General features: G+C 33.6%; 1 protein-coding gene across 13 annotated transcripts in view; it reads right to left on the reverse strand.

Annotated features, from left to right (window-relative positions):
• Nucleotides 1-8,523: 8,523 nt before the first annotated feature.
• The window catches only part of LOC108347360 (chromatin modification-related protein EAF1 B), a 29,773-nt gene continuing 20,876 nt past the window's right edge, over nt 8,524-17,420 (reverse strand). For 8 of the 13 annotated variants that reach the window (XM_052868023.1, XM_052868024.1, XM_052868032.1 and 5 more), the window contains 6 exons: nt 17,256-17,375; nt 13,544-13,644; nt 13,156-13,371; nt 12,701-13,073; nt 10,636-12,388; nt 8,524-9,005 (listed from right to left, as the gene is read on the reverse strand). In XM_052868023.1, coding sequence (XP_052723983.1) covers nt 10,718-12,388; nt 12,701-13,073; nt 13,156-13,371; nt 13,544-13,644; nt 17,256-17,375 — 2,481 coding nt within the window. In that variant the 3' untranslated portion in view covers nt 8,524-9,005; nt 10,636-10,717. Of the gene's footprint in view, nt 9,076-10,391; nt 10,434-10,635; nt 12,389-12,700; nt 13,074-13,155; nt 13,372-13,543; nt 13,645-17,255; nt 17,376-17,420 lie in introns of all 13 variants that reach the window. The other 5 variants (XM_052868033.1, XM_052868028.1, XM_052868026.1 and 2 more) reach the window with 4 other exon arrangements.

Below are 17,420 nucleotides of genomic sequence, written 5' to 3' on the forward strand. Positions count from 1 at the left end.
CAAAAATATCTATTAATAATTATTAATAGATATCCTTAATGAATATGAATATTCGATGATATAAATATATATATATATATATATATATATATATATATATATATATATATATATATATATATATATATATATATATATAGACATACACGAAGATTTAATTATCAGTTTATTAACGGAACATATACAAGTATTATGGTATTCAACTAGCATATACCCATTAATAATAATTAATTAATTGTGTTTGAGTATTTTTTTTTAAATATGTTTAAATAAATAAATCATATAAAAAATATTAATTATTGAAAAAAATTTATTTTATCTAGAACTATGAAATTTAAGTTATTTAAAAATATAATGATTTTTTAAAATTTATATTGGTGCAACTAATTTAAAATTGTTTCTTTTTACAAACTAACTTTTTTTGCATTAATACTTGTAATTTTATTTGAATTGTAATTTAAATTTATTTTTTTATGTAAGTTTATATTTTAAAGACGATTTTTTAAACAATTTTTTTAAATTAAAAAAATATTATAAAAATATTGACACCATGGATATATTCGAAGTAGGGGTGGGCAAATAGAACTGAACTGCACTGTACTACTAAAATCTGGACTGAACTAAAAACTAATTTGTCTAAACTGAACTGAACTATAAAACAGTTCAGACAAACTGAACTGAACTGTTTTTTGTTTTATCAAACTGGACTGAACTGAACTATACTAAATTGTACTAAACTACAATATAAACTAAACTGAACTACTAACTATACTAATTTTAAACTTAATTGTACTAGTTTATAAACTGAATTGTACTAGTTTTTAAACTGAATAGTATAACAATACTTGTTCTTTTTAATTGAAATTTATTTTAATATTTATTTTATTTTATTCATAAATGTCTTACAAATTAACTTTTTAATTATTTGATATTATTATTTTCTATTTTATTTATATTTCTTTTATTATTATATGTGTATGAAAATTATTTATTTATTTTTATTTTATTTTATTTTTTTTACTTATATTTATTTTGTCATGAATATTATTTTAATTTTATATTTATTTTTTTAATTTTTTATTTATATTTTTTTGTTTTATATGTGTATATAATTTATTTTATCTTTTTATCTACTTATTTTATTTTAAAATAATTTTTTATTTATATTTATTTTGTTCCCTCGTAAAATTGTTTTATTAATCAATTATTTATTATTTATATTTTATTATGAAAAAAGTAAACTAATATTTATTAATTATTATAATATAATAAAAGATGATACTAGAAAAATTATTTTTAATAAACGTTTGTTAATTTTTTTGTCATTTGGTATTTCTATAATATTAATTATTTTTGCTACATTACTATTTTTTTTATGATATTTTATTATATATTCATTTAATAAAATTTAACGTTAAAAAATATATTTTAGTTTTAGTATGTAAAATACTATCATTTAAAAATAATAATATTGATATTTATTTTAAAGTAAGTTGATTTTTAAAATAAATAGTTATTTTAGTGTGTGATCTTACACACATTTTAATATCATTAAAAGTTTTTTTAACATATTTTTACATATTTAATAATATGTTAAAGAATATAATATATTTAAAGTATTATTTTTTTTATATAGTCTTTTTTTTATGATTTATATTACTTAATCATTTAATAAAATTAAATTTAAAAAAATATATTTTACTTTTATTACTTAAAATAATATTATTTAAAAAATAATATATGTTTATTGATAAAAGAATATAAAAATTTGTGATAAAAAAATTTTGTCTTAAAAAATTTATTATTAATTTTTTATTTGAACGGTTTCTTTTATTAATATTAACGTTTAGAGAAGAGAAGAGAGTAGATACAGTTCTCACAGTTAACTGAACCGAAACTGTTATAAGTTCAGTTTTTAAAAACTAAACCATAAAATAGTATACTGAACTTTTAGTAAAAGTGGATCAGTTTTTTTAAGTATAATATAGTACAGTTAACTATAGTACAGTACAGATCAGTTATTTTTGCGCAGCCCTAATTCAAAGTATAGAAAAATATTCTTAGGTAACGGGTACCGAAGACATGTAGCGCTATTGAATGATATATATGTTGAAGAATATGTCTTCCATGTGAGCTAGTTATATACAAATGCAAGATAAGATTATATCTTTTGCTAAGGGTGTCCCTATTTTAACATGATTTAAATAAATATTGCCTAAATTAACCATCCAATCAAGTGGAAACTAATTGACCAAACATAAAAACTCGTTTGAACATGTATATAATCAAATGAATTAATAAAACTAATAATAATTAAAAGGTATGTGAAAGGGTATTTGTCAGTTGATGTAACATTTAATATAATCAACAATATAATATATATAATGCTTTTAAAAAAAATTATATAATTTTGTAATCTTAAGCATAGTTTTTTAAAAGTTTGAGCACATGAATAAACCATAATTCGTCATATACATTATATTCTTTTTGTTTCTAACATCTACATTTTAAAACCTATTTTCACTGTCTTCTCTATGAAACGATAATGTCCATATATAAAGTGAACAAATTATTTCATGATATGAAATTTCATAGATAACAAGAGATTATTTTCAAAGATATTTTCTTAGACCCAATGTCTGGCCAACGAACAAATAAACTAATTGACTCACTTAAAAATATAATTTTAAATCTAAAAAATAAAGAACAAATATCTACTTTTAAAATTTAAATAATATTAATAAATAAATTTAATTTTTAGATTAATTGAATTAATATATATAAATTATTACATATGTATATCTAAACTAAAAAATATATTTAGTTTTTAAAATATAATAATTATTTAAAAAACCAAGTTAATTTAGTATGGGATAGTAAATATACCTCTGATTCATAAGTATTATTCAAACTCATTCATATTTTGATAAAAAAATTCTCACATTAACATGGTATACCAAGATTATAAATATGAATAATATTTGATTTTTTAATAAGTTATGAGAACAAGATAAATATATATCTATCCCTAGATTACATAAACTTTTTAAAGCCTTCATTTTCAACAAATCCAAAAAAAAAGTTCACCAATTATTATCATTATAGAAAGTACAAGAGTTTCCTCTTGGTTGAATTTAACGTTTCGAATTCATGACCTTAGTTTCACTCTCACATCTTTTTCCAATACCTAATATCTTTTGTTTTTTTGTCAAGATCCCTATTAGGGCTAAGGTTCATATAAGAACCATTTGAATGTTTAATCAAGCTAGTGTTAGCCTTGTTATAGCAAAACTTAGCAACCTATAATTTTGATTAAGTGATTAATACAAAGCATAGAATGTGAAGATGTGTATGATAGACTATGAACAAACTATACAGAAAAATTGCAAGTACCTCGTATAAAAAATAATAAAGCACCAAACATATCTTTCACTTCGTCTGATAACTAACAGGTGATTATCAAATTATAAGTACAAACAACCATTAAACCAACATAAACGTAAAGAATATTCTTGAAACGGTTGAAGAGAATATCTTTACCATTTGTCGCCAAGAAAATATGCACCAAATACAAGTTTTATTACAAACCTCTTATCAATCGAGTTAAAGTTGCTTTATCTACCTACAGTCTTGATATAAGCATATTTCAACTATGGTCCAACTTTATCCCAATATGGGTGTACTTTTACTTTGATTTGGAATAAATATCTATACAATCAAGGAAAATAAGTACTACTAGCTATAAATGATATTGTATGAGAAGAGAAGAATAATTAATGTTACTCATTGGCCAGAAAAGGAATTGTAGTGACTACTTAATCAATTTTTCTCTGTGTTGTGTCCTAAAGCTTTATAATAAATTGTTTGTGTTTATTTAGCAAACTAGTGAAAAATATTTAACCTTATAAACATCAAAAGACATTACCTCTCTCTATTGAGCAAAAGCTGTTATTTGATGATCTTAAGCCAAGAGTGGCTTATTTAAAAAAGTGGTTTGTTATGAAAGAGTATTTGACAAGATTACCTAAGAGTGACTATGATATAAAAGAATATTCAAGTCTTTTAGCTGGGAGTGACGAAGTGTCATAAATACTTGGTGGGATTAGCCATGGATAGCTACCATCCAAAATAATACTAGTACAAGGTCACTTAAGAGTGACTACGATCTAAAAAATTCTTAACTAAAAAAATGTGAAGTTTTTAAAAGTCAAGTTATTTAACATATATAAACCTACCATCTAACTTCATGTATTTAAACATACTTACAAAAAATTGTAATCAAATCTTCATTCTTGCCCTTTTGTTTTTCACGAGCCTTGTATGATTTTCCATGATACTTGCAATTCACCATTCTATAATGAATCAAGCCTTTGAAGTAGTCTGTAAGTTTTCTCGAGTCCTTGATATGGTTCAAATGTCTAAATGTATAAGAACCTCTAACATTGAAGGTGATTAAACTTTTAAATAATACATATCTAGTAGGGCTTTTAAAAAGATGTTACTAATAGCATGTATCTTGACATATTCATACTTCCAGTCCTAATATTTTTTATTGGTTAAATATGTTTTTAGTCCCTTAACTATCACACGATTTTGGGTTTAGTCCCTACTCGAAAGTTTTGTTCATTTTAGTTCTCGTAATTTTGAAACGGTTATAAATAGTCCCTAATTTTGGATGACATTAACTTTTGTTTGACGTGGCTAACGGCCAGCCCACGTCCGATGCTAGGTATAAGTTTATTTTCTGCCACATTTTCTTTTCTTTATATTGATGAGATTAAGTCATTGGCACGTGATGTTTATGAAATCAGATTAGCAATTAGGGTTCATAACTTACTTTTTTTCAATTGGGGAAAACTAGGTTTTCTCCAACCATTGTATTCCAACCATTGTACTCGAAACATTGTACTTGAGTCATTCTATCAAGGTGGGCGTTGCGGTGTTCCTTGCAGTGGTCGTGAAAGAAACATTGGGTGTGAAAGACAGGCGAAAGCAATCAAGGTAAGTTATTGTTTTTGTTTTTTGCTTATGGTTGGTCCAATTTGGGCGTAAAATGTTGATGTATAAGTGTAGGTCTAGAAATTGTTTTCGACGTCTCTTTGCATCACATGGGCAACTTTGTTAATAATAAGGGGCTATAGTATGTTGGAGGAGAGATACACGTGATGAAAGGAGTTGATCCGGATCATTGGTCGTATTTTGAAGCAGTTGGAATAGTTAAAAAATTTAAGTATGATGCAGACTTCAAGCTATGGTGGAAGGGGTCGAAACAAAAGCTGATGAATAATCTCAGAATACTGAGTGATGACAAGGAAGCACTGTACTTGGCTAATTATGCAGAGGAGAATAAGGAAGAGGTAGAAATCTATGTTCAACATGTTCGTAGTGAGGTAGTGGAAGTTCAGTTTCTTACTTGTGATGAAGAGGCAGATGAAGGAAACATAGAGGAGATGGAGAAAGTGGTTTCCAAAGTGGGTGACGAAGAGATTAATTTACATCACGAAGAAGTGCCTGAGATTGTAGAAGAGGGTGGAATGGGTCTGGAAGTGGGTGATGGTGCTAAGGAATATCATTCAGAGGGTGAATGTGTTGAACAACAGGGTTCACATGTTAATGTGCATGTAGAAGAGGTTGAAATGGGGAGAAAGAGGAAGAGTGTGATGGTGGTGAGGAACAAGATTATCTTCATGAAGAAGAGGAAGGGGGGAATGTGGTTGAGGAGGAAGTAGAAGCTTCAGCTGCAACATGGTTGGATGACAGCGAAGAGGAAAGAATGACAAATGATGATGATGGGTTTGGTGTTGAGAATGATTGGGTGGACCAAGTTCGTAGAAACATTAATCCAGTTTTAGATAGGTGGAATAGAATGAAAGAAAAGAAGAAACGTGTGAGTAGAAGAGACAATGTTGGGGAAGGTTCATTTATAATGAATGAAGAAGTTGGAGAGCATGACATCAATGAAGAATACAATAGTGATGAATTGGATTCAGATGTAGAAAGTGATGAGGATGTGAGGTTCAAAAGGGGCAAGTTCAAAAGTATAGACAAGATGATATGAACAAGAACTTGAAGGGGCACTTCAAGTGCAGGACGATCTGGCAACAACAGGGGAACTTCCACTGCAGGAGGTTCTAAAGCACAACCAGCTCCATCAACGTCACAAGGTGGATGAACATTAATAAGGGGAAGGGGGACTTCTCAACCAAGAGGACCTCCAACAACATCACAACCTGGAACAAGTGGCAGTGGAGGACGACCTGCATCAACTAACCAAGGTGGAAGAAGAACATCCTCATGACTACTGCACAACATCTAGGGTCCCAAGCTTGTACCAATTGAAGATTTAGTGTAGCCAAACGTTATTTTTAATGTATTTTGCAAGTCACTGTCACCTACTTAGGGAATATTAAAAGTGGGTACAGTCAGTTTTTATCATCTAGCAGCATATGTAATTGTATGGGACCACTTAGGGAACAATAGTAGTGCTTGCACAATATTTTTTGTCAGTGGTAAGGGACCACTTAAATTACTTATCTTATTTAATAGTATGGGACCACTTCAATTACTTTTAATTTGTTGAATTCCAACTTTATTTATCATGTGTTGTCTGCTGCTATCTTTTTCCAACTTTATTTATCATGTTCTAATTCAAGCAGGATACTATGATGCGTTGACATTGTGATACAATTAAACTGATTCCATTAGTCATATAACAAGCACATTTGTGTTCTGTCAAAGACATCATCAAGGACAACAGTAACATCATCAAGCACAATTTAGAGACATACTGAAGTACTTCATTTTATTGAACCATAATTCTTAACTACAATTCATCTTAAACAAAAACATAATGCAAAAGAAAATTGTTAACGCCCATGACAAAACAAACAACAACAAAATCATTTTCCAAACTTTTTTCTCTTGCTCTAATTTCCTCTTCAGCTTGTTGTTCTTCTTCCTTAGATACAGTACAAGTTTTTCATTTTCCAAAGACATTTCAACTTCTTCACGTTTTCTTTCAAAGCTTCCTTCAATTTTAGAATGTCCTTCATCAACCCATTCAAAGCAATTACAACTTGAATTACTGTGCAATAAAAAAAACACACCATTAATAAAAAATTCAGCACATGAACGGAAGGATTTAGTCACTTACTATCCAATTTCTACATCGGTAAAATAATCTTCCTTTGTTCTTCAAAGTAGTTGCCTTCAAAAGCAACAATGTTTCTCCATAACCACACAATCTAGCTGGTAACCAAGAAGAAGATCCACAACTTTGCGACTTTCCCGAACCAATCATCCTTCGCGTCCAAGCATTTCCTCCATTGTCACCTTTCATTTCACTACAACAAAGAAATCTCATCATCAACTTACTTCCCACTATTCCCACGAAAACCCTATATCCCCAATCGTATGAACTTACCTCCTGAACAAGACGAACTCCAACTTTAAGATGTTCAGCTTTCTTCAAACCTTCAAATGTGAAGCTAGGTTGAAAAAGACGAACAACACACTTGCTTCAGATCTCATTTATAAGAGATGATGAAGCTAGGTTGAACCAACTAATACACAATACACGAACTTAACATACTTAATCTGATTTCTAAAATGAAAAAACCAACGTGGCAGAGAATAAAAAGGGAACCTGGCATCAGACGTGGGCTGGCCGTTAGCCACGTCAAACAAAAGTTAACGCCATCCAAAATTAGGGACTATTTATAACAATTTCAAAACTACAAGGACTAAAATGAACAAAACTTTCGAGTAGAGACTAAACCCAAAATCATGTGATAGTTTAGGGATTAAAAACATATTTAACCCTATTTTTCATCAATTAATATATATTTATACATAAACAAATTTGTAAGAACTACTTTATATGTTTAATTTCTACTTTAATTAATAATAGATTATAGAAAAATGTCAGTTTCTATATTTTTATCTCAAAACACTGCGGAGAGAAATTAGAATGTATTTATACATAAACAAATTTGTAAGAACCTTTATATGCTTAAATTCTAATTTAGTTAATAATAGATTATAGAAATATTTGTCATTTTCTATATTTTTATCTCAAAATATTGTGGAGAGAAGAAACTTATCTAAACAAGCCCTTAAAATTAGAAATGATAAAACACACTAGCTCAATCCATTTGGACTTCCCTCAAAATAAACCCACAAAAAATTAAAAAAAAAATTAGTTTTAACTAACAAATCAAGTTAAGGAAAATATAAAACTTTAGTAATAGTCTGAACTTTTATCAGTATTACAAAAAAGAAATATATAAAGCAAACTAACAATAATAACATAACATACTTTTATTTTTAAAGAACATTAAAATATTAAAAAGCTACATATTAAAAACATTAAATTTAAATTCTTAAAATACTTTTTATTTCATGTATGATCGAAACCCACAAAATGGATCATGACAAGCTGGTGAGCTGAATCTCCTAACCCAACGAACCACTTTTCTATCCTACTTAAAACTCATGCTGTTGTTGGTTGATACACACTTGGAATAAAAAGGAAAAGCTATTGGGACATGTTTCATTAAAATGATTACAAAATTGAGAAGTTACATATATACAGATGGTAGTACCAAGACATCATTGGGAAACTTGTATTCACAAAAGCTTCAATTGGCTTTTGCCAATAAAAATGATTATCTAGAGTAATAATACATTCACTAATCTAGTAAAACAAAAATAAACTGTTTCTCTGCACATGAGAAAGTAAAACAAAAAAGGAAAAGGAGGGGAAAGTACAAAGGACCCAAGAGACGATCCTATACAAAAAGACCTCTATACTCGTCTCTTTTCCAAAAATCAAAATGGGGGGTCAACCTTCTAAGAACTATTAATATACAAGATTTGCCAAACAAGAACATGATTAGCCATGATGCCTGCCAATATAACTTCGGTTAGTACATCAACAGGACCTATGCAGAAACAACGAATATCTGTTTCCATATTCCACAGTCCCCATGAATAATCAGCTTCATCTGCACAAAACCCCACAAATGAGGTCTGTTTTTCTTTTGTCATCTTACAGAAAAAAATACACAAGTCCGCCTAAAAGGAAAACTTCGTAAGACTACCGTCACTGGATTCATGAGAAAATTAAACACGGATAAGACCGCAATATGAATAAATATGAACAAATAAATTACTTATATGACACTTTCTATAAATATGAACAAATATCATTAATCATGAATTTAAAATACATTTCTGCTAAGAGATGTAATCATGCAAATCGATAAAACCATTGACATGCCTTGGCGAATTAGCTAATGACACGACATGACAGCCTCCTTAACCAAGTGGTGAGGAGTTAACAGCTTTAGCTTTCAAACTCCTGAGGTGATAAACCTAAGGTTTCAGAAAAGGAATAGAGACTTGATAACTGGTATGACTAGATTTACATTCTTATTTTTGCTTGAATAAAATATTTTTTATTTTAAGTAACCTTTTTTCGCATTAATGTTTTCTTTTAATACTAAAACATCAGTATGTTGTATGTCCCAACTATGTTAACACCAGCATCAATCATATGTAGCACCTTAGAATATCACAAAAAAAGAGGAAAATACAAAATATAGTGAGGGTACAAAACCTGGCCTACTAATCCTTAACAGTGTAAAATGAAAAATCAAATCCATCCCTGAAAAACTCAGGACAATGGCTACCCTCTATAAAATATTTAAAAAAAAAAGAACACATAGTACTACTATCTACAAAAAAAATCAACTACCTACAAGTAAGATCCCGAAGAATTGAGTTGAGCTTGAATAACATGTGAAAGTCACACTCAATAGAAAGATTTATCCATGCTTTGAAGATAGTAACCTTGTGTAGCATTAATGATAAAAAACTATAGTTGGTTCTTTTTCCGTTCACTTTAAGTTAACTATGGTACCATGTGTGTGAAGTGAGAAACAAACTTAAATTTTTCTGACACAAGAAGAAATTATATTAAAAATTGAAACTAATAAGGTATCCTACCTGTCAAATTCTAGGAAAGAAAGAGACAGTTGAAACCATGTGTTTCTGAGACAACATGAATGTTTTATTTATATCGAAAAAACAGAATCAATACAATAAATCAAGAAGATTTAATATCCTCTAGTAATATGAGAATAAATAAAAATATTCCAAATAAAACATAAAATTTAGATATTCTTTATTATATAGGACCTGTTCTGTAATTTTAAAATTATAACACTACCAACTGACATTATTCAAGCGGTTTGATAATATTATTCACAAATTAACCTTTTTAATAGACTTTTCCTGGTTCCAATTAAATTAGTTTCTGGGTAGTGGATTCTGTGTAATGTTCTAAAATGATATACTTAGCACGCCAATTTATTCCTTTCTCGCATTACCATTCAACACACTCGAGAACAGCAATAATTTCTTAGAAAAATCTGCAGATATTGTAAACAAAGTCAATCAATTACTAATAGGATCATTCAGGAAAAAGCTTTCATGTATGACGAATGTGTTTTATATGCATGTGGTGAAAAAACATGAACCTGCCCCATCCAATAGAGCCAAACAACAAACAAATACAATTCAATGCTATATTTGCACATATACAAGCTAAACAGTAAAAGAATATAGAATTACCTGTACAATGCTGTCATTAAGGCATAAAAACTCCAATCCTGACAGAAAAAGAGCACTTGGCTGCTCCATCCGTTGGAAAGCATCATTCAACTTTAGAATTAGGTGGCTGGATAAACATACTGTTCTGCCCTGATTGTAGATGCGGCATATGTTGTTGAGGTTGTAAAACAGTATCTTTGGGAGAATATTCTTCTTTCTCATGCTGTTGCTGCTGCTCAGTCTGATATGGCTGCTGAGATAGGATGGGTTGTGATGACTGTTGGAGATGTTGTACCTGACGTTTTTGCCACTGTGTATCAGAATTATGTGCATGACAAGTCAAGCTAACAGATCTTGGCTCCAACCCTTGACTAATTGTCGGTTCCTCATTTCCAGTGGAATTTCCAACAGGTGCACTTCCCAAGGAGCTCATTTGAGTGGTTTGATTGTTCATAGTTGAATCAAATGGCGGTTCAGCTGTTTTCCACTGAGAAGATACTGTGGCAATAGCTGGTACAGCACTAACAGGATCCATACAACTCTGTGCCACTGTAGCACATGCGCTAACCTTGCAAAAACTGTTTGCAGGCTGCTGATCAGCTTGAATTGGATCAGACTTTAATGACTCAGAATGAACAGGATGGTTTAGTGGCAAGATTCTCTGAACGTTGGTTTGAGTATGATTAATTTTCTTAGACTGACTCTGTGGCTGCAGCTGATGGTGGTTAGAAGAAATAACAGCTGGCGGTGGAGATGACAACTGGCCTGATGAAACTGGTGAAACCTGTGCTTGAGCTTTAGTATCAGAAGCAATATGAAGTTGCTTCGATGAAGTGGTTGGTGACCCAGAATGCAGCTTCTGCTGCAACTGTGAATGATTTGAAGAATGAGTATGACCCAAAGGCTTTGATGGCTGATTTGGGTTTAAACCAGATCCTGGATATATATTTTGACCTTGCCTCATGTGCAAGATTTGGTCCCCTTTTTCACCTGTTTGACTTCCCACAGGCAGAGAGAGTCCACTTAGATGAGAAGTGTCCACAGAGAGGTTCGGATGGACCAACATACTTCCTCTTCCCATTCCCTTCATAAGTTTTGCCTGCTGTTGAGACTGTACATTATGCCGTTGATTAGGATGCTGCCTACCAGATTGTTGATACTGCTGTTGCGGTGGTGGCTGCTGTGGTGAATGTCGTGGGCGTTGCTTTGCTGCTTGGTTAGTCAACCCACTAGAGGGGGGATTTCTGCTGAACCCAGGTTGTGACTGGTGAAGTTTCTGTTGTTGGAGCTGGGATGACATGGGAGTCAAAGGGGATGATGGCGTTACAGGTGAATGTGGGACTTGCTGCGAAGAATTTTGTGGCTGAACCTGAGAATTGTTCTGCAATGGTGTTGATGATATGGAAAGTTGAGACTTTGCCTGGACATGTGGCAGCAACGCATTGGATGCAGCAAGCTGCTGCTGGTGCTGGAGATATCGTTGCTGCATTTGCCTTTCCTTCGCTAACCGGACAGCATAGGTTTGCTGCTGTGAATTAGTATGACTCGGACCTTGAAGATGAGGACGAGGATTACTGAGATGGGTCTGCTGCTGCGAGAGTTGGTGTGACTGTTGTGCATGTCCTGGATAAGGCTGAACAGCTGGTGTTGTCTGATTGCTAAAGGAAGAACTCAGCCCACATATAGCAGGAATACCTTGACTGTTCCCTTGGGTGACTTGCATCTGAAGCTCTGGAACCATCATTTGTCTTTGATGTTCCGGGTTATGGCCAGGCTAATGGCAATAAGAAAAAGTCATTAGTATAAATAAAATAAGATCACCATAAATGTTAAGAAATAAACCAAACACCTAACAGCCTAAGAAGGGCGATTATGATTACAGTCAAAGAAGAAATGTTGAGTTAGTTGGGAAAACAAGTTTCATAACCTCAAGGTCAAGTACAACTTAGGATCACTTTGTTTTTGGCTTTTCACAAAGATTTAAAAAAATGGCTCTCTGGTTAAATTCTCTCTGGCAATTTGATTATCAGTTTTTGAAAGCTTAAACAATTCAATCCTAGCATGATGGAATAAGAATACTTCTCACCCTCATCATATGTAGTGTCTCATGAGGTCTTAAAATTGAGTTGCCTGGTCCTGGGCCAACTCCAGAGTGCATATTTACAGGGCTTGGCATCCCAACCATAGTAGAGGAAATCATGCTTCCAGAATTAAGCATCGATGGTGATGCTAATCCTTGAAACCCTGGCCTAGACATTGCCATGGCTTTGTTAATTCCACCCATTATGCCAATACCATTTCCGCCTGGAAGCATGCGACCATGATCACTTCCAGAAAGAGTCCCAGTAACTGAAATGCTCTGCTGAATGTTTCTTCCAGATAACATTTGATTGTATTGTACTCTCTGTTGCTCATCCACTGATGTAGGAGAATTCCTTGGAATTCCATATCTACCACCCCTGAAACAATCACATCAACTGATTGTATAGCAATGCACAAAAATGTTAATGCACAAGAATCACCAGAAATGAAACTGCACACCTGACAGATGTTATGGCTGAACCAGATGATGATGACAAGTTATGGCCGAGAACCATACCAGAAGCCCCAGGTAAGGAAGAGTTCACCCCAGATGTGGGAAGCGTCGATTGTATAGAACCTTGATGAGGTAATGTCAAACCACCAGGATGAGAACCTTGATACCCTACGGCTGGGACATCCGGGTTTGTTTCTTCAGCTTCACAGAGATCAAGTGGCCTTCATCCGGGATTCAAACAAAAATTAAATTCTTAAACAATCTAATCATGTGTACCAATATTTTAAAATTACAAGAAAACCTTAACTACAGTTAGATGCACAGAGTAGACAATGCAACAGAATCCAAATTATAAAATGTCTCTATTGGCCAGAAAATAAAATAAAAACTTACGTTAAAAGATTTCCATTCAGGTTGTTGGGACTCGTTAGGGAAAGAGCAATCACATGTGAATTATGGGCAGCCACTACTTGTTTTGAATCCTGGTTATCAATCTGCATTAAGAAAAAAGACTGTCTTCTAAGAATCATCTCACAATCTAGCAACAAAACAGACAAATTTTAGTCCTCCTATGTATCAACCTTCATATATATAAATACAGAACTATGAGAGGGGTTCATTAAGCCCTCCAGAAATATATTTCTCTATTTTAATCACAAGTTGGTATCAAAGCGAGATCCCACTTTGGTTTTTGTCTCGTCTCATGCGCCATGACTGTCATTGTTGTCCGCATCTATCCGGCACCGTTAGCCATTGTCCACGACTGTCCAGCTCCTTTCTACAACTGTCCACTGCAGGTTGAAGTTGTCCAACATTGTTAGCCTCTGTTCTCTGCCGATTCGCTGCTGTTTGCTGCAGTCCACCGCCATGCGCCACCGTCGCAGTTTCGTCCGGCGACCACCGAATATGGATCGCCTCTCCAAGCGACGACCAACCATGTCGGTGTTGATGGTCAGTTAGTCGCCACGCACACTGTCTTTGTCCACTGCTCCCAGGCACGTACTGTTCACGTGCCACCTTCTGCTCATCCAAAACGTCACCATGCCACCTCCATAATGGTTGTCGGTCCCTCCTCTCTCTGTTCTGACCCTCAAAACTTCATTTCAGTGACGTCCGAAGCTACCCTTGAAGAAAAGCCCTAGGGTTTTTTGTTTCCAAGCTCCCTCACTTTTTTAATCAGAAATGGCTATTGGAAGTGTTATTTCGTTCTCTGGAAGTCCCTCAATTACTTTAGAGAAGCTAAATGGAAAGAAATATTTATCTTGTTCTGTTGTCGTTGAGATGTGGTTTCTTGGCCAAGGACGTCATGATCACCTTGAACAAGATAGAAGCCATGTGCCTCCTGAAAAAGCTTACAAGTGGAAACAAGCAGATTTCCAATTGTGTGCTCTGTTATGACAATCAGTGGAACCAAGACTTCTTATGTCCATTAGAGCTTTTAGTGGTCTCCAGACCTTAGAATGTAAGTCATGTGAACTAGGAAAAAATGTTAGATCTACATTTCCTAAAAGGTCTCAATCAAAATGTAATTCTAATTTCTCTATTATCCATTCTAATAAATAGAAGTTAAATATAGTGAAAATTATATATAGGATTAATCTCACTGGTGTTGAATATACACATAGGATCCTCTATTTATAATAGAAGAAATATGGGCTAAGCCCAAAATACAAATAAGAAATAACAAACTAACTAAAGATAAAAGATAAATATAAAATAAAAATAATATATCTAACACTCCCCTCAAGCTGGAGCATACAAATTGTATGAACCAAGCTTGGAATAAACTCAATTTGAAATATATGATTTGTCTTCAAGAGTGTGCGGCAAACAGATGTGCAAACACAGGACGACAGACAACTAACAACAGCTTATAGATTGGACAGTGGTGGACAACTATGAAACTTCAACTAGTACCATGAAACTTCAAGTAGAATGACTTTGACAAAGGATATTTCCATAAAAGTGGATGATGGGCAACAATGGTAGAGAGCGACAAACTACAGGAGACAAACTGCAAGAACTAAATTGCCATCACTGACTTATGGGGCCTGTAGTGGCCGAAAGCGACCAAACTGTAGGGACTAAACTGGCATCAAGTAACGATGGGGCCTGCAGTGGAGAAATTGCAGGGATTGCCATCTCTGACTGGTGGGACCTGCTGGAAACATACTCCCCCTCACAGTGAACGGTGGAAATGACGACGCGCCGATGACAAATCGTGAAAGTGGAAGATCATAATGGTCTCCTTTATTCATCAAAGCACCCAAAAACATATCTGACAAAGGGTTGGTGAAATTGTTGACTAAGATTTTGAATCTCGCTAGAAATAGACTCCTTGAGCAACCTTCAACCCATGACTTTGGTGTTGAAATTCCTTAGTGTTAACCACTGTCCTTGGAGACTTATAAATAAATAACACCCAATAGGAGCATCACAACTGCTACAACATACAAAGCTAAACACACATAATTGAAGGAGACTAAGGTCAATCGAGCGAGCTAGTTACCATCAACAAAGAGCTAGAACAAATCAAACAAAAATAATCAAGGAACAATGCTGAAGAGGTACTTTTTTTTCTTTTAATAATTGTGCCACATAAGAAAAGAGAAGAAAGAACGTGGTGATGGCAGAAACCAAAACACCACTAGGAACCAAGCACTGTAAGGATGATAGATTCGAGGAACAAAGATTGGGAACCAAAACATGATGATAACATTAAAATGCCAAAGACAGGTCCAAAGGTTCTCCTGACTACTCCCAAATGGTGATACTTAGTACTGTATCACAAGAAGTACAGGCTAAACAAACTAGACTCGAGCCTAAGAAGAAAGTGACCAACAACGATCAACGATTGAAGAAAGAAGTGACACAGTGACGTCAACGGCGGTCTGCTGAACATCACTGTTGAGAACAAAAAAATTGCTTTCCAGAGTCATCTACCAACTTATCCCTCGCAAGAGCAAGGGTTTAGTTTCTTATGAACAATTTTATATCCGAACAGGAATAAAAGGACTTAGGATCCAAACCCTAGGTCTGAGTTACAGCCACGAAAACCATTGGTGGTGCAGAAAGCCTTCAGAAGAGGCACGAACAACAGCAACACAACTTGCTTGACCGCTGCCACTACTCCCTTGCCAATGCGGCAAAGAGGAAACATGAGGTGCGATGGGTGGAATGTATGGCTGGCACACCTAGAGGAGAATCTGGGGCCGAGCTGGATCGTCATCGAACCGAGGCGGAAGCTTGCGGGGAATCTAGTGAGAACGAAAGAAAACAAAGATGCTGCTATGGAAGGAGAGATGGAGGTCCAACGCGGCGCGATGTGATTCCGACACCAAGGCGGCACGTGACAATCATGCGTTCTAGCGCAGCTGGAATCGCCGACACCAAGGCGGTGAATGGCGGCGGCCAGCGGTGGACGGCGGGCGAACAACGGCCGGAGGTGGACTTAAAATTAAGTGGGTAGAAACCTCACATTTCAAGCCGATTTTGTAAAATTAAATTAGAGTTAAAATCCACTTCTTACCAAACTAATATTGATAATCATATCACTATATGAAACTTATGTTGAAGTTGCACCAAGCCACCGACACTTTAATTAAGCATTAATAACACTAAAAGCAACAATCTATCATCTATTGCCAGTTAACAGCCAATCTAATTTAAACATTGACATTAGTGATTGAATGAGTATTGTGTACAGGTGCAGTTATTCAACTACCTCCTAGAGTTTTAGTGTTCCATTACAGGTAGTTAAAAAACAGTTAGCCATCTGTGCTTTTAGTTATGACAGCTATGCATTCTATCATGTATAAATACACAATTGTACTCTATTTGACAGTGTGCTAATAATATTTCTCAAAATCACTTTTCCCAGTTATCTGCTTTTCTTCTTTGCCTCAATCTCTAAGAGTGATAAGAAGGTAGCATATCAAGATTCAAATCATGAATCCTTAGGCCTGTTTATCAAATTGTGAAATGAAGTGTATCATAAATCCTAAGATGTCCAATAATATATATCCTAACAACTTAACACGTGCCAAATTTTAAGTGTCTCTGAATCTTACAATCTTTTCCTGACGTAAATGTTTTGGATTCAAACCTGATTCTTAAGGTAATGTTGCTTCTGCCCAATCTTTATAATTTTCTCAAAATGAGACTTCAATGTATCCTCCTCCATTGGCCCCTGTAACCGTTGAAATAGCTGCCTGGCACTACCCTGCTAAAGATACGAAAGATTTACCCAATTAAAGCCAAAAAAAATAAA

The sequence above is a fragment of the Vigna angularis genome, chromosome 9 (genome assembly GCF_016808095.1).
Source record: "Vigna angularis cultivar LongXiaoDou No.4 chromosome 9, ASM1680809v1, whole genome shotgun sequence".
NCBI lineage: Eukaryota > Viridiplantae > Streptophyta > Magnoliopsida > Fabales > Fabaceae > Vigna > Vigna angularis.